The sequence below is a fragment of the Eleutherodactylus coqui genome, chromosome 1, assembly GCF_035609145.1.
Source record: "Eleutherodactylus coqui strain aEleCoq1 chromosome 1, aEleCoq1.hap1, whole genome shotgun sequence".
Lineage (NCBI taxonomy): Eukaryota > Metazoa > Chordata > Amphibia > Anura > Eleutherodactylidae > Eleutherodactylus > Eleutherodactylus coqui.
This window is the reverse complement of record NC_089837.1, coordinates 421,926,223-421,951,672: the sequence shown is the minus strand read 5'-3', so window position 1 is coordinate 421,951,672 and position 25,450 is coordinate 421,926,223. Positions and strand designations below refer to the sequence as shown.

Sequence of the window (25,450 nt, the reverse complement as noted above, 5' to 3'; positions counted from 1 at the left end):
TCGTGTGCTGTGAATAATGTGTAATTTTGATAGACTGGACTTTTACGGACGCAGTGAAGCCAAATATGTATTTGGCTTGTATTATTTAGATTTCATATTTCATTCTAAATATGGCAAAAGTTTAAAAAAAAACACAAAAAAAAACTACTTTTATTATCTTTTATTTTTAATAAAAAATAAAAACTTTTTGAGTTTAAATTTTTTTTTGCAATCCCCATAGGGGACAAAAACTTGTTATGGTTTTATCGCTTCTGCAACATGATGTAATGTCATAGCATTAGAATACACTGCAATCTGACAGGCAATCTATCAAGCCATGACACAGGCATGGCTTAATAGGCAATGTGCAATGGCAGCCCTGGGGCCTTTCAGAAGACCCCAGAATGCCATGGCAACCACCCACACACAGCCATCAAATTGTGGGGGGCAATGTGGGATCCCGAATGGGGCATTTAAAGGGTCAACAGCTCTTAACAGTAGTGCTGCATAAGAAACAGGTGGCACCCACGTTGTATGGAGCGGGACCAACCTCCGATCCCCTCCATACAAACCCCGAAACCTCTAGGACGTAAATGTGCGTCCTGTAGCTTTAAGGGGTTAAGTCTAGTAAAACCTTTGTAAACTAAAACACATCTGAACCATAAATCTACCTGCATCTCTTATACTTCCGAGTATTGTCTGGACGTGATATAATTGTAGCAAAAACTCAGCTCTAAGGAATCTTAGGTCTACACAGCACTGTAGTCACAATGGAAAAAAAGGATGGCTTCATTTACAGACCGCAAAAAAAGATCTTCAAAAATAGTTAACCGAATTACAAATTACAAAATCTAGTATAACGATGCCTAAAGACCATGTTCACACTGGGTGGATTTGCCGTAGATTTCCCCAGGTGCAGCAAATTCTCAAAATGTCATCCACACGCTGTCAATATAAAACCAGTACAGAAATTAACATGCCGAGTGGAATTTAAATCCGCAGAATATCAATGTCCTTACCAGTTACACTTACGGAATCTATCTATGCTAGATGAAGCTTGTACAAACACGACACACCTACTGAAGGGATGGTAGCCACCTAACCATCTTCCTGCAACCTGGAAAAACAGCTTTTGGCTAGCTAAAACATCCTAAAGAATAAAGTTAACCTCGTAGATGCCAAATATATAAAGCCATGTAAGGGCCAATTCACACCTGTGTTAGGGCGTTTCGGGACAATTCAGTCTCCCTGTTCTGTTCTTGGTGCAGAAAAACTGAACAAAACAGCACTAGATTTTCCAGCAAAAAAATGAAAACATAACGCAATGGAAGCAAACTGACAGCAATCCATATAAAACACTGAAAGCAGGTGGGGTGGTGGACATGTTTAATTCCTTTTTTCTGCTCCAAAAAAAAAGTTTAAAAAAGTACAGAGATGGAACTGTTCTGGAAAGCCTTAACACAGGTGTGAAAGTGCCCTTAGCTTTTCAGCACAAATCTTGGTAACTTTGTTGGCTGCTCATGGTAGCACTCTACTGGCGCTCTATGCGCGCATATTCCTAGACACTTAGGGTGGGTTCTCACTGGGCGGATTCCAACCGAAAATCTCGCGGTTTGGCCGCAGCAAAAACCGCTAGATTTCCGCCTGGAGAAGCGCCGCTGAAAAACCCGCGGCGGCTTTGAAGCAGCCCGGCCGCTCGCTTTTCCATGGAGGAGAGCGCGGCCGCAACGGAAAGAAAAAAGAATGGACATACTGCGGTCGGCAAAGCCGTGCCGCAGCTTCGGCCGGATTAACCGCCCCGTGTGGACGAGATTTCTGAGAAATATCGTCCACATGGCTAGCTAATCACGAGATTAGCGGCCGCAGGCGGATTTGCCGCGCGGAACTTCCACGGCAAATCCGCCCTGTGTGAACCCCCCCTAACAGTGTTTTTTTACGGAGGCCTTTTTGGCCTCCATTGAGTCAATGGGTAATTTTGGATACATTTGACATATGCATCAGCAGCTTTCCAAAGCATACAGCAAACTTGCACAGTGTGAAAGTATCCTTAAAGGGGTTGTGCAGGGTTAGAAAAAACATGGCTGCTTTTTTCCGAGCACAGCACCACTCTTGTCAATGGGTTGTGACTGGTATTGCAGCTCATCTCCCATTAATTTCAGTGAAGTGGAGCAGCAATATCACACACAACCCTATGGACAAGGGTGGCACTGTGTTTAAAGGTAAGCAGCCTTGTCTTTCTAACCCTGGATAACCCCCTTTAACTTCAGCTGGAGGCTGGGTATAAATCTACAGCTGGTTTGCTTGTCTCCTTATTTGTAAGCAACCCTTTTGTGTGACTATCTCCTTGTGCGATGATACATAGATATAGTGATCCACCACACTGTATCACCAGCACCAAGGTTCTTCCACTGACCCTCCAAAGGGGTCATTTCCATTGTTTTTAGCGCTGTGGTTTGAGACAGAAGTCACTCTTTATGAATACTTTCGAGCCTGGTTTCTTTGTGAGATCTCAACCCCCTCCTCATTGCCACAGCTTTTTTGGCGTGTGACTTGGGCAATATTTTGGGGTAGGTTTTGTCCAAATTTATATCAATGTAAATTCTGGGAAAAATCTGGACATAACATGCATTCTAAAATCAAATGCATGCTATTTGTGCAGAAGCCTAAAATGATTATTACATACAGTACCGTAGCAATCACGTTCTCTCTAACCTACAATCTATAGATTTCTGCAGACCATTTCTAGGTCACCTTAGTAAATATAATGCATAGTGGTAGGAAAGGATGTGCTATATTGGAACACAGGATAAATAGGAGCAGAATTTGTTGTCTTTAATAGACCGGATATATTCCAGCATAATGCTGCAGCTCTGTGAATGGCAGCCCTATAATAGCAGGTATATTCATGAGGACTACATTTTAATATTCCCATGCTCAGAGAACATGCACCTATAATTAATTTTCAAAGTGAATTCTAAATTTATTAAATTCCAATTTCTCTATAAGAAATGGTCTGGCAATGTCAATGCCTGCTAGAGCTTCTCAATAAAGGGGGAAGAATGCAATATCGCACAATGACTGATCTAAGGTCAACATGTGTGTCATTGTGGCACTGAACTACTTAAGTGGATGAACTAAAGATATAAAACACAGTACACAGAAATTGTTCCTGACAGCAAAGGGGGAAAACTTTCTATTCTAGCAGCAGGAACAAGAGTGACATCTTGTGACATTTCTATAAAGCAAACAAAAATCATAATAATGGGTTTCTATTCTGAAGTGATGCTGTAAAGCACAGGGAATCTGTAGGAAAAGGACAAATTACAGATATGCCATTGTGCAGCGGAATAATATTCCCCCAAATCCTCAGGACTAACACAAAATAACAGTTATAGCACCGGAACCATACTGCAACCCGAAGACATCTAGACACAGTTTCCAAACAGTGTAAGATGGTTTAACGGAGTTACAATACACTTGCACTGCCATTGCCGCATTGTGGAGAGCGTTGAGCTGTTTGACAGGAGGCACTCAGTTCTGTGGTCGTATAAAAGCCACTAAAAATTCAGATTTCATGGCATTTCTGCAGATATAGGATTCTGACAGAACAGGACAAGCATATTTAATTGGGATCATTCTTTGGGCACTAATCCTCAATAATATGACTTAAGCTCTATTAACATAATTTGGCACTTTCGATGGCAAGAATAGCGCAGCGTTCAGGGCTATTCTTGCTGCCCCCCAAAAATGTAAACCCCTAAGCATCCCTAATGGCCCCCCTATCAATGGGATTTGCCAGTTGTCGTTTGGATCCATGATATGACTAATATGGCACCGAGTCATGACTTCTTATATAATCAAAAGCCATGATCCTAGAGTGAACATAGCTGTACAATTGGGAACCCCTCTTACGTTAGCCTACAGCTATTTGTTTGAGTGGTAGTTCGCATTTCAAAGCTGGTCTCAAGAATTATAAAACGTATGGAATCACATTACTGAACGTTACTTCCAGTAGTTACCATTGTTGACATCTCTCCACCCTTCTTGCCCTGCATGCTTGTCAATCTTGCCTCTCATTAACACTCCAGGGTGGCTTAGAGGAAACCTGTTATCAGTTGTTAGCACAGTAAACCAATCCCAGTGCTACAACTGTGTAGTAGCAAAACAGATACCATGGTTGATAGAAACATACCTGAATTAGATGTTTGAAGAGTGACACATTTAAATGAAGCAGAGCGGTCAGTTGGGCAGGCCCACCGCAAGGTGCAGTGGCAAGACCTCAGAGCAGTGCATGTTATCCATGTCACAGGAGGCTAGAGGGGCGAGCTTTGGTGAAAAAAATGCAGCTAGCAGAGATGGTCTGGCCCGCCCACAGGACCTCCCAACTATATTTACATGGAACTTTTCAAACAGCTATTATTCAGATATGCTTTATCAATAGTAGCGGAACAACAGATACTACACAATTGTTAAGGTTGTATTGGTGTACTTGTGACAAGTTAAAGGGATTTTAAAGACTTTAATGCATAACTAATGCTCAGAATAGCTCATCAATAAAATATCAGTGGGGTCCGACACCTGGCACCCCTGCATATCAAGCCATTTCTCCATCCCAATACATGCAGCAGTTTTCACTACTCCATACGCCAGTGATTCCCAACCGGGGTGCCGCGGCTCTCTGGCTGGAAATCACGTCGATACTGTTGTACCTTGATGCAGTGGCATAGCAAGATGGGTATGGGAGGGGCGGCCGGCCCTGGGTGCCATCTGTGAGGGGGGTGACAGCTCAGCCAGTCAGCTGTGGTCCTGGCGCGCAACAACTTGGCAGCGGCGGGTGCAGGAGCTGCTATTGAAGTTTGCCCTAAGCCCCTCACAGAGCCTGCACTGACCCCTAGCGCCAGTTAACCCTCCCCCGGCAGTCCTGTCATGAGGGGACACACAGACCTGCAGAGCCGGCAGCCTCCAGGACCTCTGATGATATCACATCATGGGATACCCTGTGTGGGAGGAGTCAGGGATCATATGACCACGGGGGAGATCAGTAAATGTAGGACTCAGCTGTGTTGTGTGTGTGTTGGAGCTGTGGGGTCAGGATGGATGTGTGGATGGAGTGAGTGGAGCTCTGGGGGTCAGGATGGGTGGATGGATTGAGTGAGTGAGTTGAGCTGTGGGGATCAGGATAGATGTAGTAGAGTTGTGTGTTTGATGTCTGGGGATCAAGATGGATGTAGCGGAGCTGTGTGTGAGATGTGTGGGGGGCAGGATGGGGGGCAGGATGGATGTAGTAGAGCTGTGTGTGTGATGTGTGGGGATCAGGATGGATGTAGTCGAGCTGTGTGTGATGTGTGGGGCTCAGGATGGATGTCCAGCCGGCCCTGCAGTGACCGTGTCGGGACCAGAGGATGAGAGCAGAGGAGCAGTAAATACCGTACAACGAGATATGTGAAATGTACTGCATGTAATCTTGTATGTTTAGGTGGTATACGTTATACCAGCTGTACATATAATTATCCTGTATATAGTGATATGGAGCATCCTGGGGTAGCCTGGGTATCATCTGTATATAATTATATCTGCACTACTGGTATAAGCTAGCTAGACATATCCTGTATATAGTGATATAGAGCATGCTCGGGTAACCTGGGTATCTCCTGTATATAATTATATATGTACAGCTAGTATAAGCTAGACATCCCCTGTATATAGTGATGCCCGGAGTTTAAATAATATGTTGTAATAAGCCACGTCCCTGACCACACCATAGCCACACCCCCTAACCACATCCCCTTTTGGTAGGGGTGCCGCGCTGTAAATTTTTTTTTTTCCCAGGGGTGCCCCTAAGCTGAAAAGGTTGGGAAACACTGCCATACACTGTGCATTGGGCCATAACAGTATTGCAAGTTCTTTGTCACTTCTGAAAGCCCTACTGTAAAGCCTACAGTTAAAAGGAATAGGCTTACTTCAGGAACTGTTTGCCTACAACCTGTGGATCCTGCATTTACCATATATACTCGAGTATTAGCCGACCTGAGTATAAGCCGAGTCAATAAGTTTTACCACAAAAAAACTCCTAAAACGTATTATCTCGAGTATAAGCCTAGCTAGACTAGAATATATACTAGGTTAAAAAAAAACAACACAATACTCAACTCTCAGTTGGCGTCTGTGTCCCCGGCGGTGTGGGGAGCTGCTTCAGTCTTCTCCCTGCTTTCATCTCCCTGGCTTGGTTTTGAAATCATTCACTAAATGGCTGTGAGTGATCGAGCACTGGCTGTGATTGGCCGGCGCTCGATCCAATTACTTTGCTTCCTCACACAGCGCTGACGGCGGGGGATTTCAAAACCAAGCCAGAGAGATGACAGCGGGGAGAAGACTGAAGCAGCTTGCCACGCCGGGGACACAGATGTCAGCTGAGAGGTGAGTATTGCAGGGTTTTTTTTAACTCATTCGAATATAAGCTGAGGGGGGCTTTTTCAGCACATTTTTTTGTGCTGAAAAACTTGGCTTATGCTCGAGTATATACGATAATAAAGCATCTTTTTCCCCACAGTCCTCAAAGCAGCGAGTGACAGCAAGAGCATTAGGAGAGTGTACCACCAGGACGTAACATATATACAGAAATGATTATTCAGGGAGGATTTTACAAGTGAAATCTAGAAAAGTAACTTTAGAGAGCTTTCTGAAGAGGGAACAGTAAAGATTATAAAGGAAAGACAGTCATCAAGATCCAGTTCTATGGCTAACAGTGTTGCAAGTACATACAATGTATCAATATGCTGAAAAATCAGCCACAGAAGACAATTTAAGCTTGGACTCCGGGTGAGGGTTCATGTTTTTACCTTAAAGGGGTTGTCCCGCGCCGAAACGGGGTTTTTTTTTTTTCAATAGCCCCCCCCGTTCGGCGCGAGACAAACCCGATGCATGTGTTGAAAATAAAAACCGGATAGTACTTACCCGAATCCCCGCGCTCCGGTGACTTCTTACTTACCTTGCGAAGATGGCCGCCGAGATCTTCACCCTCGGTGGACCGCAGGTCTTCTGTGCGATCCATTGCCGATTCCAGCCTCCTGATTGGCTGGAATCGGCACACGTGACGGGGCGGAGCTACGAGGAGCAGCTCTCCAGCACGAGCGGCCCCATTCAACACGGAGAAGACCGGACTGCGCAAGCGCGTCTAATCGGGCGATTAGACGCTGAAAATTAGACGGCACCATGGAGACGGGGACGCTAGCAACGGAACAGGTAAGTGAATAACTTCTGTATGGCTCATAATTAATGCACAATGTACATTACAAAGTGCATTAATATGGCCATACAGAAGTGTATACCCCAACTTTGTTTCGCGGGACAACCCCTTTAAGCCTCTGACAGACTAGCGTTTTTTCTTTTTATTTACGTGTTGGGACACAAAACAAACAACACATGGACAGCATATTCAATAAGGCAGCACACACACCCGACATAGACTCTGTGAAAAAACGCACTCCGTTTTTACGCACGAGACTCGCCCATTCTGGTCAATGGAGAGAGGAAAACAAAGATATCTATGCAGAAAATAAGGACTTGCGCCAGGTCTTTTCATCTGCCTACATAAAAAAAACGCACGGTATGCAGAAAAAAAAAAACAACGGACACAGGTAAATTGGGCTTTTTTCATTTTCACATAAGTGTGCACCTCGCTTTAATTCTTTACAAGTCAGAATGACAGAACCATGGCAAACCTAGCCACATTTCCTTCAGGTCAGAAGCCGTTGATAGCAGATCAAAGAGATTTCAGCACTGCATCCTGGACAGGTCTAAAAACAATTCTTTATTCTGTCATCCAAAACATTCAAAGTATGCAGGCGTGTCCTGAATTATCCTACATGTTGTTGACGGTACTCCCGTACTTCGTTATGGCTGACACACTAAGAGTAAGACATGGACCAATAGAGCTGCATACAAAAACATTAACTCTTGATGGCCCCTGTAGTGCGTGGCAGAGGTACGTTTTCAGCCATGACGGAAGTACCATCAGAAACGTGTAGGATAAATCAGGACACGTGCAGCCAAAGCAAACATGTCCTAGGATGGGAGCATTAATGTGTAGCCCAGAGGGGAAAGGAGCCAGACCTGGGTGGAGTATAATGCTACATTGTTCTGTGTAACAGGCTCTGCCCAAGCTCATAGTTCCCCCCCTTGCCTTCTGGGCTGCAGATGACGTCCCCTGTTGGTGTGCAGTTAGGCTCCGCCCCATCTCCTCCGGTCTGCATATAAAGTCTCTGGTCCCGGGATGGGTTTCTACAGCAGCCATCGTATACCATTCATAGACAACCCCTTTAAACTTCCTGGGCCCCATGAAAGATTGTCAATGGGCCTCTACCTACAATGTGCTATTCTTATATTACAGGGTTCCTTAGCCCCCTGATGTGACTGCTACCTCTCGTAATACATTCAGAAGACAGTCAGGCTGGGTTGTTTCTCAGTAACAGCAGCAACATTCTACTTATCAGCTATCTGTAGAACAAGAACGATACAAAACTACAGAGCACTAGAATAAAAGACGGCAATTCAATTATAAATATAGGGATGTTAATAGATAACAGATAAACATCCTGCTGGTAATGTAATTTTAGTTTTGCATGTAGGCAGATAGTGAACCAGTGGAACCTATCATACATTCCACAGAATGACTGGCATAAGTGTTATTCCATGTTACTCCTTGTTACCTTTTCTTTGACATGAGAAGGTATTCTCCAGCTGATTGAATAAATCCTTATCTTCAAATTTGTCCTCTTTTGCATTCACCCAGAAACAATTCTCCGTCATTTCATTTGGCCGAATCTGAAAAATTAATTTACAGAAAGGACAGTTAAGGCGAAATATAAGTTTAATCTTAATTCTACTCTCTCCTCGTCTTAAATAAGCATTAGACATTATCAAATAAGAAATCTGCCCATTAAATTAGTTTATTAAAATTCTGGCATTATTTATATGCCATCTCCTCTGCGCCAGCTGCATCCCATTCCCTAGTAATATTTAAACAATCTTCTGTAGTTAGTGATTTCCTGAGCTAGTAGACTTTTGACTTTTTAAAACAATATTGCTTATGACTAATGTCTGTTGTCAAAGAAAAATTCTAATCTGCTTAAGGCAGAGCTGATAAAAGACTTTGTTAGTTAAAAGGGAAAATGTGCACGGAATAAAAATGTACAGCGCCATCTGAATGTGCGCACGCTGTCAGCGGATCCAATCATCTGCCCGCTGCAATGCACAGGAAAGAAGCAAAACGGCATTTGTTCTCTCTCCCTGGTAATCTACAAGATAATTTATGGGATATTGCAACCAAATCACAAAAACATAAGCCATTTTACTTTGTATACAAGAGGACTTTGCCAGAAACAGGGAATTGGGAACCACATTTTCCGGTACTATAAAAAGGTACTAGTGGAAGTCTGCCCCATCAATGAAACAATTGTAGCATATGGCATAAATGTTACATATAGGAGAACACTTTCAAAAAGATTGTACTTTTTCTATTAAGATCTACTAAACAGACCTACAATATGACCTTTAACAACATAAAGGGGATAAGCCTACACTCCAACATTTTTGTAAAAAGTCCAATACCCCCCTATCAGCAAACAGAACCCCCAAACGAGCTTACATTGTGCCTCCCTCTAATGTATTTAGATTCTATTTCGCTCATTGGTAAAAGTTTATTTACTAAGCAAACAGGGTCTTCCTACAGTTCAGTCACATGACCAGAGTTTCTAACTGGGAAACTACAGTTCCCAGAAGCACCAGCATCACCCCCCACCCCCATGCATTAACCAATAACACGTATCTGCCCGTGCACTGAAAGAGTTAACTGGATTTACATAATGTTCATCCCCTGCTGCGTGAAAATTTGCAAGTAAATTGACCTGCAGTGGGGATGTTACTGCTGAAGCACGTCCATTTACACTGCGGATTGGCCATGGACTTGCTGCAGATTGTCCCGAGTTCAATGGGAAAGTCAACATCCCCAAGCGATGCAAATTATTGCAGATTTCATCAGGGAATGCTCAAGAATCCACAGCAAAATCTGCAGGAAGGGACATTTTGTAATATTAAAAAGAAGGAAAAAAAATGTAAAATTAATAGGTAAAAAGAACATCATGGTCTCCTTCTGCATCTTCTCCCTGCTCCCTTCACCAATCTCTGCACCCTGGCCTCCAGTGATGACCTGTTGCGTACATGTGACCACTGCAGCCAATCACATGGGTTGATAGGTCATCACTGATGGCCAGGAGAGCATGGAAAGGGGAGCAGCCAAGATAAGGTGAACAGATTTTCCAAGGGTCGAAGCAGGGCAAATTCCACAGCATTTCTACATCCAAAAAACTGTCGAAATACGTACCAATGGTGAAGATTTTAACTGGAAATCATCTGCATATCTCCAGCTGATTTCATACCATACGGCGCTCCCCCTCAACTCCTCTGTAGGCTTCCCGTTGTCAGCGGCTTGTAGTGCCCTAACCTGCGGAGTAGCAGCTGACCAGGCCGCTGGGAACCGGAAGCTGGGGAGTGCTGACAGCGGGAGCCCCTCAGAGGAGGCGAGGGGAGCGCCACTGCAAATCTGCAGCTGCTTTTTAGTCAAAAGCAGATAGTAAATGGAAAAGACACATATCCATTTTGTTTTTCCTTTTGCGGTCCTAATCTATGGCAGCAAATCTGCAAAACGGTGTGGATTTGCCAGTATGGAATACGCAGTGAATTTTATACAACAAATCCACCCTGTGTGACCGTACCCCAAGTAGTAAGGCCGGCTTGACACGGGCATCAAAATCAAGCAAAATCTGTGCTTTGTAAGATGCACAAATATGAACCCCATTCAAAAGAATGGGGTCATACACATGTGACGTTTTCCTGCACTGCACCACGAAGCAGGAAAAAAATCGCAGCAAGTTCTATCTTTCTGTGTTCTCCTACATCGCAGCACCCATTGAAAGCAATTGGAGAATCTGGAACAGCCACGCCGGAGGATCGCTTCATCCCAAAGTGATGCAAGGCTGTTTTGTCATGAAAATACCTTGAATCAATGGGGATTTCACATGGATGGCGAGCGTGACACGGGGGTGGGATTAACGTCCCCATATCGTGCTCATCCATGTGAAGTTAGCCGAAAGTGTGAATAAATCACTCAGACGGAGGAATTACCAGCACTAATAGAGAACGTACTTCCACAATAACAAAGAATATTCAGCTCTGGTACATTAACTGTATTTACTCATTACCATTTCTTTCCCTAGAAGGCCTGTCTACACAGGGATTTTTTTTTTATATACAATTTAGGCCTCCCTTACACAGGCGTTTGCAAAAATGCAGCGTTTTTCACACTGCGCGTACTGCGGTTTCAGCAACGTTGTCATGCATTTTTAACAACGCTTTGGCTGCATTTTCAGCACAGCTGAAAATGCAGCAAAGGATGCCGGGACCAAAAAAATAAAAATTATTACTCACCTAGCTGCCGCTGTCCGGGTCAACGCCGATAAAGAATCTTTGCTTGTGATAGGGTTTGAAGACCCCGCCTCCAGCAAGAGATTGCTCTGATTGATTCAGCCAGCGCTCGAGGAACCAATCAGAGCCAGCGCTCAACTAACCAATTGGTGATTGGTGCAATCACCAATTGGTTAGTTGAGCGCTGGCTCTGATTTGTTACTCAAGGGCTGGCTAAGCCAATCAGATCAATGTCTTGATGAAGAAGGGTTCTTCAAACCTGGAGCTATATAGAGCAGCTGGAGAGACCCGGACAGTGACAACTAGGGGAGTAGCGATTTTTATTTTATTCAGGTCGTGCAACTAGCGCTTGCATTTAGTGCTGCCAAACATTTGGTACCAAGTCGCACCACATTTTCAGCAGCGCTGAAACCATTGCCTATTCATTTCATTGGGCGACGTACGGCTGAAAACGGCCAAAGATAAAACATGCTTCGCTGTTAAAGCGCAGTGTTTTGGTGCTTGTGTGAGCAGCCCCATTGAAATGAATAAGAACATTGTACAGCGTTTAGCACAGCACTGAAAAGGCAGCGCTAGACGCTGCACAAAAATGCCTTTTTGACGGAGGCCTTATTAGACGGTGTGGATTCTAAGAGATACACCATTGTGAGTATCTATGTACAAAGGATACATTTTAAATGACTACGGGCTCCTACCCACAGAAGCATATTTGCTTCAGAATCCACGGCGGGTGTCCGCACCGCGGATCCACAGCAAATAGTGCCCATAGCATGCTATGGGAAATAGATTCTTCCTCCACACTTGCGGAAACCAATTGTGGTTTCTGCAAGTAGAGGAAAAATCGCAGCATGCTCCATTTTTTCTCAGATTCCGCGTGGACAGCTTCCATTGAAGTCAATGGAAGACGTCCGATCCGTGGCCCTTTCGCACCGACATTCCCGAAAGGTCACTGATTCCGTGTCATCGCTAAGCAATGACGTGGGAAAAGCAGTAGTTTCAAGAAGAAAAAAAATAGCTGGACTGCACGTGTCCGATGCGGAGCCATGAAGACCATCCACAGCACAGAAGAAAATTAAACTAACCAGCTAAGCGCGAACACTGCTGCTGGCAGAGAAGTTTCCACTGTGGGATTCTGTATGCGGAATCCGGCTCTGCAGTGTGCAGGGAGCTTAACAATAGACAGAACTGAACTTCAATGAGCATTAGCTAAAAAGACATTTTCCAGTGATGAAAAAATACACATTAAAAAACAAAAATAAATAAAAAAGTCAGTGCATTAGTAATACAAAATGAAGGGGGTTTTCCAGGCAGCATCCGCTGCCAGTGCTCGGAGAGGAAGCCACTGCTCCAGTATGTGATGTGGTAGGTGTTTGTAACTGCAGGTGCAAGCTCTCGTTGAAATCAAAAGGAAGCTGTGCCTGCAATTACTTGCGCCAGCCACTACATGGGGTCAGAGCAGCAGCTTACCCTGTGGTGCTGCCTGGAAATCCCCTTTAACATTCAACCCTTTTTCCTACAATCACAGAACAAGATTTCATTTCAGAGATGTGCAGCTGTGTGATGATATTGAGGACTGCGTTATGAAGTGCTACAGAAGTAATAGCCAGGCAAAGAGGTTTATCTATGCTTCACAACAATAGATGACTGTGTCCTTGGACTCAAAAGGGTTCTTGAGTCATGTGATCATTATTCTACTCATGCGAAGACCGCGATTGAGTGCATACGTAATTTCAGCATCTAAGACATAACAAGGCTATTGAATCCACACGGACTTTACTTGAGAATTTATGAATGAATATTAAATGAATCCAGCATTTCTGAGATAAGACTTGTCTGCCATGCAGATATCACACACAATAATGATCACTGTAAAGTACTTTAAATTATACAGTAAGCAGATAAATAAAAATAGTACTTTTTGCCAATTTAGCCTCTTCATCCCCACTTCTGGTTTGAACTCTCTTTTAGGTTTTAAGCCAAAAGGTAGAGACTTAACAGGAGGGGAACACTGCCCTGCACCAAAGCCAGGCAGTGGTGGAGCACCAGGTGGTCCGCCAGCCATAGGAGGAGGAGGTGGTGGAGGTGGCGGCGGAGGAGGCGGTGGTGGTGGTGGTGGCACAGAACCAAATGCTACTGCAGGCGGTGGAGCTTTTGGGGCTTTAGGATGCGGCAATTTTCCGGATTCTTTAAGTGCTTTGATTTCACTTTCAGAGATGCCATACTGGAAAAAAAATAGAAAGAGTTTAAGCATAATTACCCATTGATAAATATGATACATACTGCATGTTTTCAGAAAAAACACGTTTTTCGGTTTTTTTTGTTTGTTTTTCAACTACACTTTTTAACTTAATAGACATTTAAGACTTTTTTGAAACTTTTTCACTTTGAAGCACCTAAAGTTAAAACTGAAATATTAGACAACTTTGGCAATATTTCTAGTTCGATATCCTGCAGTCCCCATGTCCAGTTCGATGCCTTCTAGGTGTACCGGCCACAAACCACCCCAATGTAGACTGATCCTGCAGGCACACCACCTGCTCGGTTTACCTACATAATAAGTAGATTAGAAGCAGCAAGAGACAGACAGACAGCAGTACGGCTACAGCACCAGACTGCAGAGTAACCGTGTAGCTACAACACCGCAAAAACCGTGGACACACAAAGCAGATAGTTTAATCAAGACTACAAGTACAGAACAGATGAATGATTAACTGCAGGATGATGGAAGTTCAAGCATAAGGGTGCTTTTACACTGGACAATCTGCCGGGTCATCATAGTGATAATCGTTCCTGTGCTTGTACACAGAAACCGCATCGCTGACTGCATAGGCGGAGTGGATCTGGGGATGGTTCTGGCCGGTCCGCCTCCATTCACAGTCAGCCATTCATGAGTGAACAACCTCCTGTTTATACGGAACGATATGTGATTCAGTTTTCTCTATGCAGAAGACTGAACAATACCTGATGAGATTCTCGCTGGAGCACGTGAAGCCAAACAATAATTGTTCTCTGTAAAAAGCACCTTTAGGCTGCCTGCAGATGGCCGGGTCGGATCCCGCTGTGAGAATTCTCGCAGCGGGACCAGCGCACCATTCACCTCTCCCGTGGCTGCGGCTCTTTGATGTGCCGGCTGCCGGCGCATGCAGAGCGGAGCCGTCGGCCGGGGAGTGACATTTCTGTGCGGGGCTCTGTGAGCCCCGCACAGAAATAGACCATGCCGCGCTTTGTTTTCCACGCGTGATTTTGCACGGACAAATCGCGGTTGTCTGCATAGGATTGCATTTTCTAATGCAATCCTATAGCAGCGGCTACGGGCGGAAATTCTGTGGGAAATCCCGCCGCGGAATTTCTGCCCGTGTGCAGGGGGCCTTACTTTTTGGCATTACCCTGTTAAAAAATTAGACTTTTTTTTTTGCACTCGTGCTTCAATGGGAACTGCGTCACAGTGGATAAAATTGGGAGCCAAACCATGCAGTTCTGAGATGGATAAGATAAGGGCTTAACAACTGCAAATGGCCAAAACACCATATCACAGCTCGTCATATTCAGGTATCAAATTGGAAAGGTGTCATCAGAAAAAAAGACCTTTCGTTCTAATCAAGTTTTTGGGTTTAACGTTTCTGAAATTTTCCATCTCACTATGTTGTATGTATTCAAGCCTAATAGTCTGAAACTTTCTGTTCTGTAGAGAAAACTAATTAATAGTCATAGAATTATCATCACAGGTAGCATGTAGCGACAAGTGACAACTACCGGTATATACTGTTCTATTGAAATATACACTTCTATCTATATCTATATAAATAGATTATGTAATATATCGATATACATACATATATACACAATACATAAAGTGGGCATGCAAAGCCTTTAGACTCTCACTTTGGTTAATTTGTGGCATTGTGCAAATTAAACAGAAAAAAAAAATCTAGTTTTTCCCCATCATTCTACAATCAGTACCCCAAAATGACAAAGTGAAAACTGAATGTTAGAAAACTTTAAAAAGCAAAAAATGAATATTTTGCATTGCCACGAGTATTCAGACTCTTTTGTATGACGCAAACATTTAGACTCTGATATGCATTGTGAGCCTTTATATTAACAGGGTGCGCCTTTTAATATGATGTCCAATCAACTGAATTTATCGCAGGTGGACTTCAATCAAAGTGTAGAAACTAGAGATGAGCGAACGTACTCAGTAAAGCACTACTCGTCCGAGTAATGTGCTTTATCCGAGTACCTCCCCGCTCGTCCTGAAAGATTCGGGGAGCGCCGCGGAGCGGGGAGCTGCAGGGGAGAGCGGGGAGGAACGGAGGGGAGATCTCTCTCTCCTTCTCTCCCGCCCGCTCTCCCCTGCTCCCCCGCCGCAACTCACCTGTCAGCAGCGGCGCTCCCCGAATCTTTCAGGACGAGCGGGGAGGTACTCGGATAAAGCACATTACTCGGACGAGTAGTGCTTTACCGAGTACGTTCGCTCATCTCTAGTAGAAATGGGAGGTCCCCAGAGCTAAATTTGAAGTGTCATACTAAGGGGTATGAATAGGTCAATGTAAGACTTCTTTTTTTTTTTTTTTTAACTATTTACAAAGTTTTTTAACATTCAGTTTTCACTTGCTCTTTATGGGGCACTGAGTGCAGAGTGATGGGGAAAACATTTGTTTTTCTTTTTAATTCACACAAGGCCACAACATAACACAACGTAAAAGGTGAAAGGGTCTATAAATTGGCTGCACTGTATGTTTGTAACATATCTCTATTAGAGATGAGCAAGCATACTCGTCCGAGCTTGATGCTCGTTCGAGTATTAGGGCGCTCGAGATGCTCGTTACTCGAGACGAGCACCACGCGGTACTCGTGTCGATTAAACGAGCACTGACCATTGAATTCAATGGAGCCGGTAATACAGCCGGCTCCATTGAAAGCAATGGGCTGCCGGCGAGCGCGGGATGAATTGTCGGGAAGGGCTTAAATATATAAGCCCTTCCCTGCAATTCATCCAGAAATGTGTAAAAATAAAAAAATATATATACTCTCCTTGTCCCGGCAGAACGATGTTAGCCCATTGAATTCAATGGAGTCGGCAATACAGCCGGCTCCATTGAAAGCAATGGGCTGCCGGCGATCGCTGGATGAATTGTCAGGAAGAGCTTAAATATACAAGCCCTTCCCTGCAATTCATCCAGAAATCAGATTGGTCCCTACGCTGAGCCAATGAGAGGCAGCAGTCACTCACCCATTCATAAATTCATGAATGGGTGTGTGAGTGAGATCTGCCTCTGATTGGCAGCTCATTCAGCAGGCGGGGATTTTAAATCCCCGGCTGCTGAATACTACTCACAGCTGTTCAGAGCAGTTCAGGAGGACTGCCGCCGGCCGCGCTGAACTCCGTCTGCCAGGACCAGGTGAGTATATATTTTTTATTTTTACACATTTCTGGATGAATTGCAGGGAAGGGCTTATATATTTAAGCCCTTCCCGACAATTCATCCCGCGATCGCCGGCAGCCCATTGCTTTCAATGGAGCCGTTTGTATTGCCAGCTCCATTGAATTCAATGGTCTAACATCGTTCTTCTTTGCCACAGCTGTTACAGCTGTGGCAGAGAACGATCTTTATGCTGACAGTGCGGGGGGGGGGGGGGCTCACTCTTGCCACTATTGTGGCTTAATAGTGGGACCTGGGAACTTGAGATGCAGCCCAACATGTAGCCCCTCGCCTGCCCTATCCGTTTCTGCGTCGTTCCCATCACTTTCTTGAATTTCCCAGGTTTTCACAAATGAAAACCTTAACGAGCATCGGCGATATACAAAAATGCTCGAGTCGCCCATTGACTTCAATGGGGTTCGTTACTCGAAACGAACTCTCGAGCATCACTGAAAGTTCGACTCGAGTAACGAGCACCTGAGCATTTTGGTGCTCGCTCATCTCTAATCTCTATCCATCTCTCACAGGGTCCACCATTCACAGTAAGTGATGGTCACGGCTCACCTCTTCCACTTCCCTGTACAATAACCCCTGCACAGGCCACAGAGCACACCTGGACAAGACTCTCATAAAAGTTAATAGGTCACTTTCTGTCCATTGTTTTTATAGCCAATAATCCTGCTATACAGAACAAATAGAGGCAGCCTGTAATTAGGCTTGATAGCAGGAATGAAATCTAGTAGGATTTTTCGAGCGAGTAGCAGTCTTATCGGGTAACTGTGTATTCGACTGAGCAGCATGCGGGGGAACGGCGGGGGCCAGCGGGTGGGGAGACAGGTGCAGTGGGTGGGTGGGGGGGGGGGGGGGGGGAGAGATCTCTCTCACTCTCCCACTCTCCTCCTGCTCCCCCCCCCCCCCCCCGCTTGCTGCTCGGGCGAGTACACAGTTACTCAATAAGATTGCTACTTGCTTGAGTAGCAGCCTTAAATGAGCACGCTCGCTCATCTCTACTCAGAACACAAGATGTTTTGCGTTCTGCAATTCTGTAAGACTAAAGCCATAATTCTGGTGCAGTGTGTATTTCAACAGCGATGTGGCATGAACCTGGCAATGACAGAGGGCATCCATCGTCAGTGCTGACAGCTCGACCATCCTGCTATGTCTAGGCCCCTGTGCCCACTACAAGAACCAGCACACTAGGATGTAATGCAATTCTAAGGAGCTTGAATATGGGAGCCTAAGAGACAAGTCAGATGCAGGAAATTGGTCTGTGCTGCTATTACTTAGAGACATAATCCGTAATGCCAGTTATTTAGAAAAGCGATTACTGTGCACACTACTGTACACTAATCGGTTCTCCAGATAAATGGAGGTACACTTTAATTGGATCATCAAGTTTCGAGCTGAATGCACTTAAAAAAATGCTTGCAATCCCCAAATGGTCAATTCCCTACATTGCTTGCATTAAGTCTGAATGTTTGTGCTCTGTAGTACACAAATTTTCCACGAGAAAAAGGTTGAGGCATATTTAGAACATTTCATTATAAATAATCCACCAGGGATGCATTAAACATACCACAAGTCTAAAATTTCAACAAATCAGTCCCAGGCAATGCTGCCTGTTGTGATCACCTGCCAGCGCAGTAAGTAGCTGCTGTAAGGATTGCCCAAGGCTATCCATAGCATCTGCGTATTTCTTGATATCCGACGTGTGTACAATAAAACTCATATGAATAATACAAATGTACTAAAAATTCACTGCTTAAGGTTCGACTCAATCATTTTATGTACTCGTAAGTAAGTTTGCAATCCTCTCTCAGCAGGTCAAACTAAGCAGTGAAACCTATTTCTTAGCGTTTATGCTTAAACTTCTCTACTTCTTGAATATTCTTATCCTAACGGAGGTAGACAATGCAGAGCATGGAGGGAGGACTGGGTTTATATGGATTTTAATTCCATACATTAACACTTGTCAGACAGCCAAATTATAGGTCTGCATAGGTAATCACATGATTTTTGTCATGTTTTCATCGGTTCACTATTCAAAATTGCAAAAATTATCAGAAAATATTATTTTCCACGTGGGATGTTATTTTTCACTGCAGGTTACCAAAAGCTAAAGGTTCAACAAAATCGATTACTGGAGGAATAATTTCCAGTGCCAAGACACAGATCAGTGATGAATGTTAAATCCACAAGCTGGCCAGTTTGTACCCTTTGTGAGTAATTACTTACAATGTGAACCCCTAAATGAAACAATTACTGGAAGATTTAGCCCAAAAATACATGGCACGTGGCTAATTAATGACTCGCTAGAAGACTTCTGGAATGTTGAAGTGGCGCCTATGAATAAGAAAATGGATAGTAAACAATTTCAGGAGGGTGTTAAGAAATCTGAATTCCAAGCCTTGTTTGAAAGGTATTAAGTGGAATTTGCTTCTCCAGTCATGTTCTTGGATTCAATAGATTCATTTAACATGGTCCATTACCTGGGATTTAAAAGCCTGTAATTCCGCTTGAAGTTCATTGATTTTTTCTTCATTTTTCTGCAATTGGGACTGGGTTTCTTGGCGAATTGTAAATTCCTCTTCGTACTGAAAAGCACAGAAATACCAAGTGTCATTCTCCAAATCCATGCTAACTAAAAATGCTATTTTTCGTTTTCATCACAGTAGGAGTAAAAGAAGAAAGTGTGTTCACTGTCAGCTGTAAAATGCATTATATAAAATGTATGTAAAGTATGGCAAAAGAGAAAAAAAAATAGCACTTTGTGAACTCTGACAATTATGGGATTAAAAAGACGTTCAGTGTAGAGGCTTGTTTAACCAAAATGTCTGGCTTTGGGGCAATAATGAGAATGAGATGAATAAGAAGAATAATGTCATCCAGAATAGTAATGCACAAAACACAATCGCTGTGATTCTCCGCTCGTGGACAGGGAGCTGCGCTTTCCATAGCAACACTATGGAAAGCGTGCACTGTGTTACTCGTGGACAAATTATCGTTGCGAGTAACGCGATGCAAGATCACCACTGGACAGGAGCCCGTAGTTAGACATACAGGATGGTGGGCTGGACTATATCATGTCTCTATCTGACTGTGGATGTACGCTTAAGGCTACCTGTCCACAGGCGTGGAGATATCCCGCAGTAGATCGCTGCCACCGGGGAGCAGGAGACAGCTGACGGTTCTCCGCACTGAGCAGATAGGCTCACCACGAAAAATCGTGGCAAATTGCAGCATGCTGCAATTTGAATCCCGCGAGTGGAGAATCGCTATGATTCTCTGCTTGTGGACGCCATGGCTGTGCTTTCCATTGCAACGCCATGAAAAGCTTCAAACCGCATGATTCGCCCGCGGACATGCAGCCATATAGAACAATATATGGAATGGGCCCAGTAAAAGATTCCAAGTCACTGAACATCCCTTATGGAAGAGGATAGTGAACAACAAAGAATCTGGCCCAAATCCTACTAAAGCCAATTTCACACCAGCGTCACAAGAGTAATATCTGTAACTATATTATAGTTGGAAACCCAGGCCAGACCATGGATTTGATCATCCGAACTAACAGCATCGTAGAGCAGGTTCGAATTATATCAGATCCGTAATTAAAAAGTAATCTGCACCTGTAATATGGGCATAAACTTGTGGCTACAACACACTCGTGTGAAGTTAGTGTGAAGTTAGTCTGATGTTTGGAAAGAGTGAAGCTTTCTGGATTCAACTATTTTGTAATTGTAGTGAATGCAGATCATATTATAAATGTGTTTCAATTAGATTTGGTCTGATGATCAGTTTCTAAAAGACCTACAAATATCTATTGATTAAAAGAACAAAACTTAGCAAAGCTGGAGGGGGGTAACTATTTTACATTCTACTTCTACCCCACCCTTCTATGCCCATAGTGTATGGCCTTAAACATGGAAACAAAGGAATGTACTATTACAGAAGGCGAGAACCAGTGCCATGGCAGTTCCTATGTACATTTGTCAAACTGTATTCATAACATTTTGCATAGATTGTTATTTAACCGCAAGAGTACCTCATTAATGGAAAATATAAGCTTTGGGCTAATAACTATGCAATATGTTCCTATAAAATAACCACGTTCCTTCTTCAAATGGGAAATACAAGATAAATGTGTTTCTCTCTGTGCCCATGACATTCTGAATCATGCAGACAGATTAAAAACAGAAGAGATTAAGTCACATATTGTAAAAATAAATCTCCAATAATGAAGAGGTTTCACTGCATTACTGTCTCATTGTTGAGAAAAGAAATATCCTGCAGAGTTTCCAAGATTCATGGGAATTGAAAGAACTAAAATGCCAAAGATTGAGAAATCCATACTGTGTTTATTTCTTAGGATGAAAGTAAATTGGAAATGATAGATGATGGTTCAAGTGAACATTTGATGGTAAGGCTATTTTAACGTATGCTTGGAATGAAACTAATATAAACACCTAACATTATTTTAAGTTGTTTTGCCAAGCCCATCCGAAAGCCATTTGTTAATTTAATATTGGGAAAAAATTACATCTTCAAAAAGAAGAACTGCACAGACGCAGCTGCAGATTTTGGCGTTGATGTCGATTGAGATAGGCAAGAGTCGACACGTAAAAAAAAAAGCGATACTTTGAGCATTTAGAAAACGAAATGTCACCAAAGGTCAGAAACTAAAGAAATAAACAGATTAGGGAGAATGTAGCCACAAATTTGTGACAAAAATGTAGCGTATATGGGAAGCACCAAATGTATTTGTTTTAGGCCCTTTTTGCACCTTCCTCGACAATTTTAAGAGTGTCTACAAGAAAGACAAAAAGAAACCCTAAAGTGTGCTAGACTTCTTAATGCAAATTATGCCAGTCACAAAACGGTTTAAGATATGACAATGTAGAGTGAATTAGGTCAAATTAATCATTCTGTATACACCCGATACATTTGGTGCAGAATTTGCCTGTCTAACTGTACTACAGTAATAAAAACAAGCAGCCTATTCCGTTTATAGAACCAACATAAAGCATTTTTTGCAACCTGAAGATGCCACCAAAACACATGAATCACACGGCATTGGAAATCCCAATGTTGTATGCTCATCGCCTTCTCTACGTAAACTCAGTAGGCTGTCCGTAACATTAACATCTGGAGTGATTTTGATCGAACCAAGTCTCTCTGTGAGATTAACTCCTCCTCATACAGCTGTAGCTTGTATGCAGAAGGATGCCGATGGATGACTGGTCCTAACTGGTAGTCATTTATCAACTCTGACAGTTGCTATGGGCAACAAAGCCAAATTTTCTTTTAGACAAGTTTCATAATTCGGTCCCATGCTGTTCTTCCTGCAACAGCAAATAGTTATTGTTGAAAACTATGTGCGAAGCACACAAGGTCTTCACCGACAAGTACCCAGGTACAAAACCTCATGCTAAACGTTATATTCAAAGCCTGGTTCAGAAATACCACCAAACTGGGTGTGTCGCAAATATGAAGAAAACAAGGTCGCCGTCAGTCCAGACATCCCAAGTCTTCTGTGACAATTTATGGGCAAGTGAACTGTGAGCATGAATTTGTGGTCACCAGATTTCCCAGACCTGTCGACATGTGACTTTTAGCTGTGGGGAAATTTAAAGCAGCAAGTGTATGCCAATAATCCCCATACCCTGGATAAACTGACATAAAACAAATACCTTTCACAGCATCACTGTTGAAGAGCTGCTGGCAGTATCAGCCAACATGTTCTGACATGCCCACAGCTGCATAGCAGTTAACGGGGAACACTTCCTGCATCTGTTGTAACATGTGGGTAAATAAATATTGTTGGAAACTAGCTACTTTTCCATGGCCCACCCTGTAGAAAATGTCTGGTACAGCACCAAACATTACCCAAAAATGGTGTAGCATTATGCTACAAGGATGTATATCTGCAATACTTAGAAAAGCAGGATTTCCTTAGCCTTCAAAAATGACACTATTTCCTGGCTGTGAGAGCTATAAGCTATTTGCTACTGGAAACAACTGTTAATATTCAATGCCTTTATAAGTCTTCATTTTCACACTGGAACAAGCATGAAACCACATATTCATTATGTCAAATACTGTGCTAATGTGTAGTGCCGAGCAAATTCCCTCTCATTTTCTACTTTTCACAAAATCCTACACACTTTTTTGGTCATCTCCAGGTAGCCTTCTTCATATTCTTCTGCCTTTGCTCTGTCAATACATACGTCTATAAAATAAGAAATAAAGCCCCAGTTAAAAAGATAAGACACAGAGCAGCAGCTGTCAGAGTTTCAATATTGGAGCTGAGGAATTGATGCTAACACTTACCTAGCAAGTAACTGAAATCCACATCTAATCTTCTCCTGTAAGTGAAATCAGGATCTACACCGCTACGATGCAGCACGACCTGGGATACACACTCTTCTATTATTTTGAAATACTGTGGTCTTAGGGGGAAAAGAAGCAGTATTAACAAATAGAATGTAAAGAGAAAAGGTAACCGTTACGGAAAGTATTTGCACAAAGGAGAAAAAAACCTCAACATCCTGCACAATGTTTGCACATCAAAAGGAATAAGGGCTTGTCGCAATTGTATCGCAGGTTCAGTTTGGAAACCCTGCCGCGGATTCCATTAAATAACCAGAAAAAAAAGTTACACAGCATGTGCGTTATTTGTTTTTCTAGTAAAATGCCAGACAACATAACAGACCCTATATTATAGTCAATGGGGTCAGTCAGGCATGGTTGGTGTGTGGCATGCTCAATCTGTCAACCTCGATAATTTCCTTGTCCTGCTCCTAAAGTGAAGCAGAATGGAAAGTTGGAATGGTGTCCAACGCTGATCCAAATAAGTCTTAATATATAAATCATTGCTCACAAAAGCATTTTTAATAGAGATGAGCGAGCATACTCGCTAAGGCAAACGACTCGAGCGAGTAGTGCTGTAATCGAGTACCTGCCCGCTCGTCTCTAAAGATTCGGGTGCCGGAGGGGAAGAGCGGTGAGTTGCGAGAGTGAGCAGGGAGGAGCGGGGGGAGAGAGTGAGCGAGAGAGATCCTCTAGCCCCCCCCCCCCTCCCGCTGGCACCCAAATCTTTAGAGACGAGCGGGCAGGTACTCGCATAAGGCACTACTCGCTCGAGTAGTTTGCCTTAGCGAGTACGCTTGCTCATCTCTAATTTTTAAGTGTTTTTTGGGTACAAAAATGACAAAATATAAAAAAACCTGTCTAAACGTGGTATCGCCAGAATCATGCTGACCCAGAGGATAATGTTATCACATTATTTATTTTGCACACTGAATGCCATAAAAATAAAACCTAAAGAAAACAAATGGCAGAATCACTTTTTCCCCCGATCCCCCTAAAAAGTTTTTATAAAAGTTATACAAAACATATGAACCCAAAAATTATGTTATTAAAAAAACACAACTTTTCCCACCAAATCCAAGCTCTCATATAGCATTATAGACGGAAAAATCAAAAAGTTATGGCTCTAGGAATGCAACCATAATTATTAACAAAAAAAGAAAAGAAAAATTAGTTGGTCAAAGACACAATCAGGCTTTGTCCCATGTTTTCTGTCACCTGATCACCTTACGGGGTTCTCACAGTTCTAGCTGGCAGTCCTCCTCTGCACAGTCATGCTTGAAGAACCTTAAAAATTGTATTTACAGCCTACAAGGTTTAAGACTCTTCTCTATACAGGCCAATGTAAGATATTCCAATAGGGACTGATCTTTTAAGAATTGGTGCACTACTCCCTATTCAGTGTATATACCATATGTGCGGTGCGTCTCTTGACGTGAAATACTTCCTAATATAGTCGATATGATGAAATGTTGTCACCTAATGTATAGGCATGGAAACAGGGCAAGAATAGTACCATATACCTATCATGATTAAAACTGGTGCTGCCGCCCCTGGATGAGAAGAGGATAATCCAATAAGGCCCTGTATTATGAGGAATGATTTCAGTTTTATTCCACAACACACATTTCTCCCACCTCTTATGATCAGAACAATCTGCAAACACATTGCAATTAATCCTCATACAGATCCCCGTAAAGTGCATAAATGGAAAGTGGCCTCATTGTCAGAAGTGAGGAGGTCACAGGTGCTTAGAACACAATACCTACACTGTGCACTAAAAATCAATGTATTACTGTAAGCCTCGCTCTAAGCATATTACTCATCTGCTGTCGTGAAGGGAATTGCTTTGACTTTATTTCCCGATTAGGGCTCTTATTCCAGCATTATGTACTCATGCATGCATTATAGCAACTAAACTAATTATGCAAACTGCTCCATGCAAAACTACAAGTAATGAAAGGCAAATGTGGAAAACATGTTCAAACCCACGTGTCAATTATTAGCGATAGAAGGAAATCGCGTCACAATAACAAATATTTCTAAGAAGAGGATTAAATATATTTATTACATTGACATAACCAATGAACTCCAAATTAAATGACTGCAGATAGAAAATAAACCGTACGTGAAGAGGATGACTTTACTACCGCCAGTTATTTACATAGAGGTAATCCAAATAATTCCCCATAATAGCT

At 43.0% G+C, this 25,450-nt stretch overlaps 1 protein-coding gene across 3 annotated transcripts in view; it reads right to left on the bottom strand.

The window, feature by feature from the left end:
* DIAPH3 (diaphanous related formin 3) overlaps window positions 1–25,450 on the bottom strand; it is a 611,019-nt gene that overhangs the window by 311,388 nt on the left and 274,181 nt on the right. For all 3 annotated transcript variants that reach the window (XM_066581399.1, XM_066581379.1, XM_066581388.1), the window contains 5 exons: window positions 23,214–23,332; window positions 23,048–23,112; window positions 19,373–19,477; window positions 13,376–13,681; window positions 8,688–8,802 (listed from right to left, as the gene is read on the bottom strand). In XM_066581399.1, coding sequence (XP_066437496.1) covers window positions 8,688–8,802; window positions 13,376–13,681; window positions 19,373–19,477; window positions 23,048–23,112; window positions 23,214–23,332 — 710 coding nt within the window. The remainder of the gene's footprint in view (window positions 1–8,687; window positions 8,803–13,375; window positions 13,682–19,372; window positions 19,478–23,047; window positions 23,113–23,213; window positions 23,333–25,450) is intronic.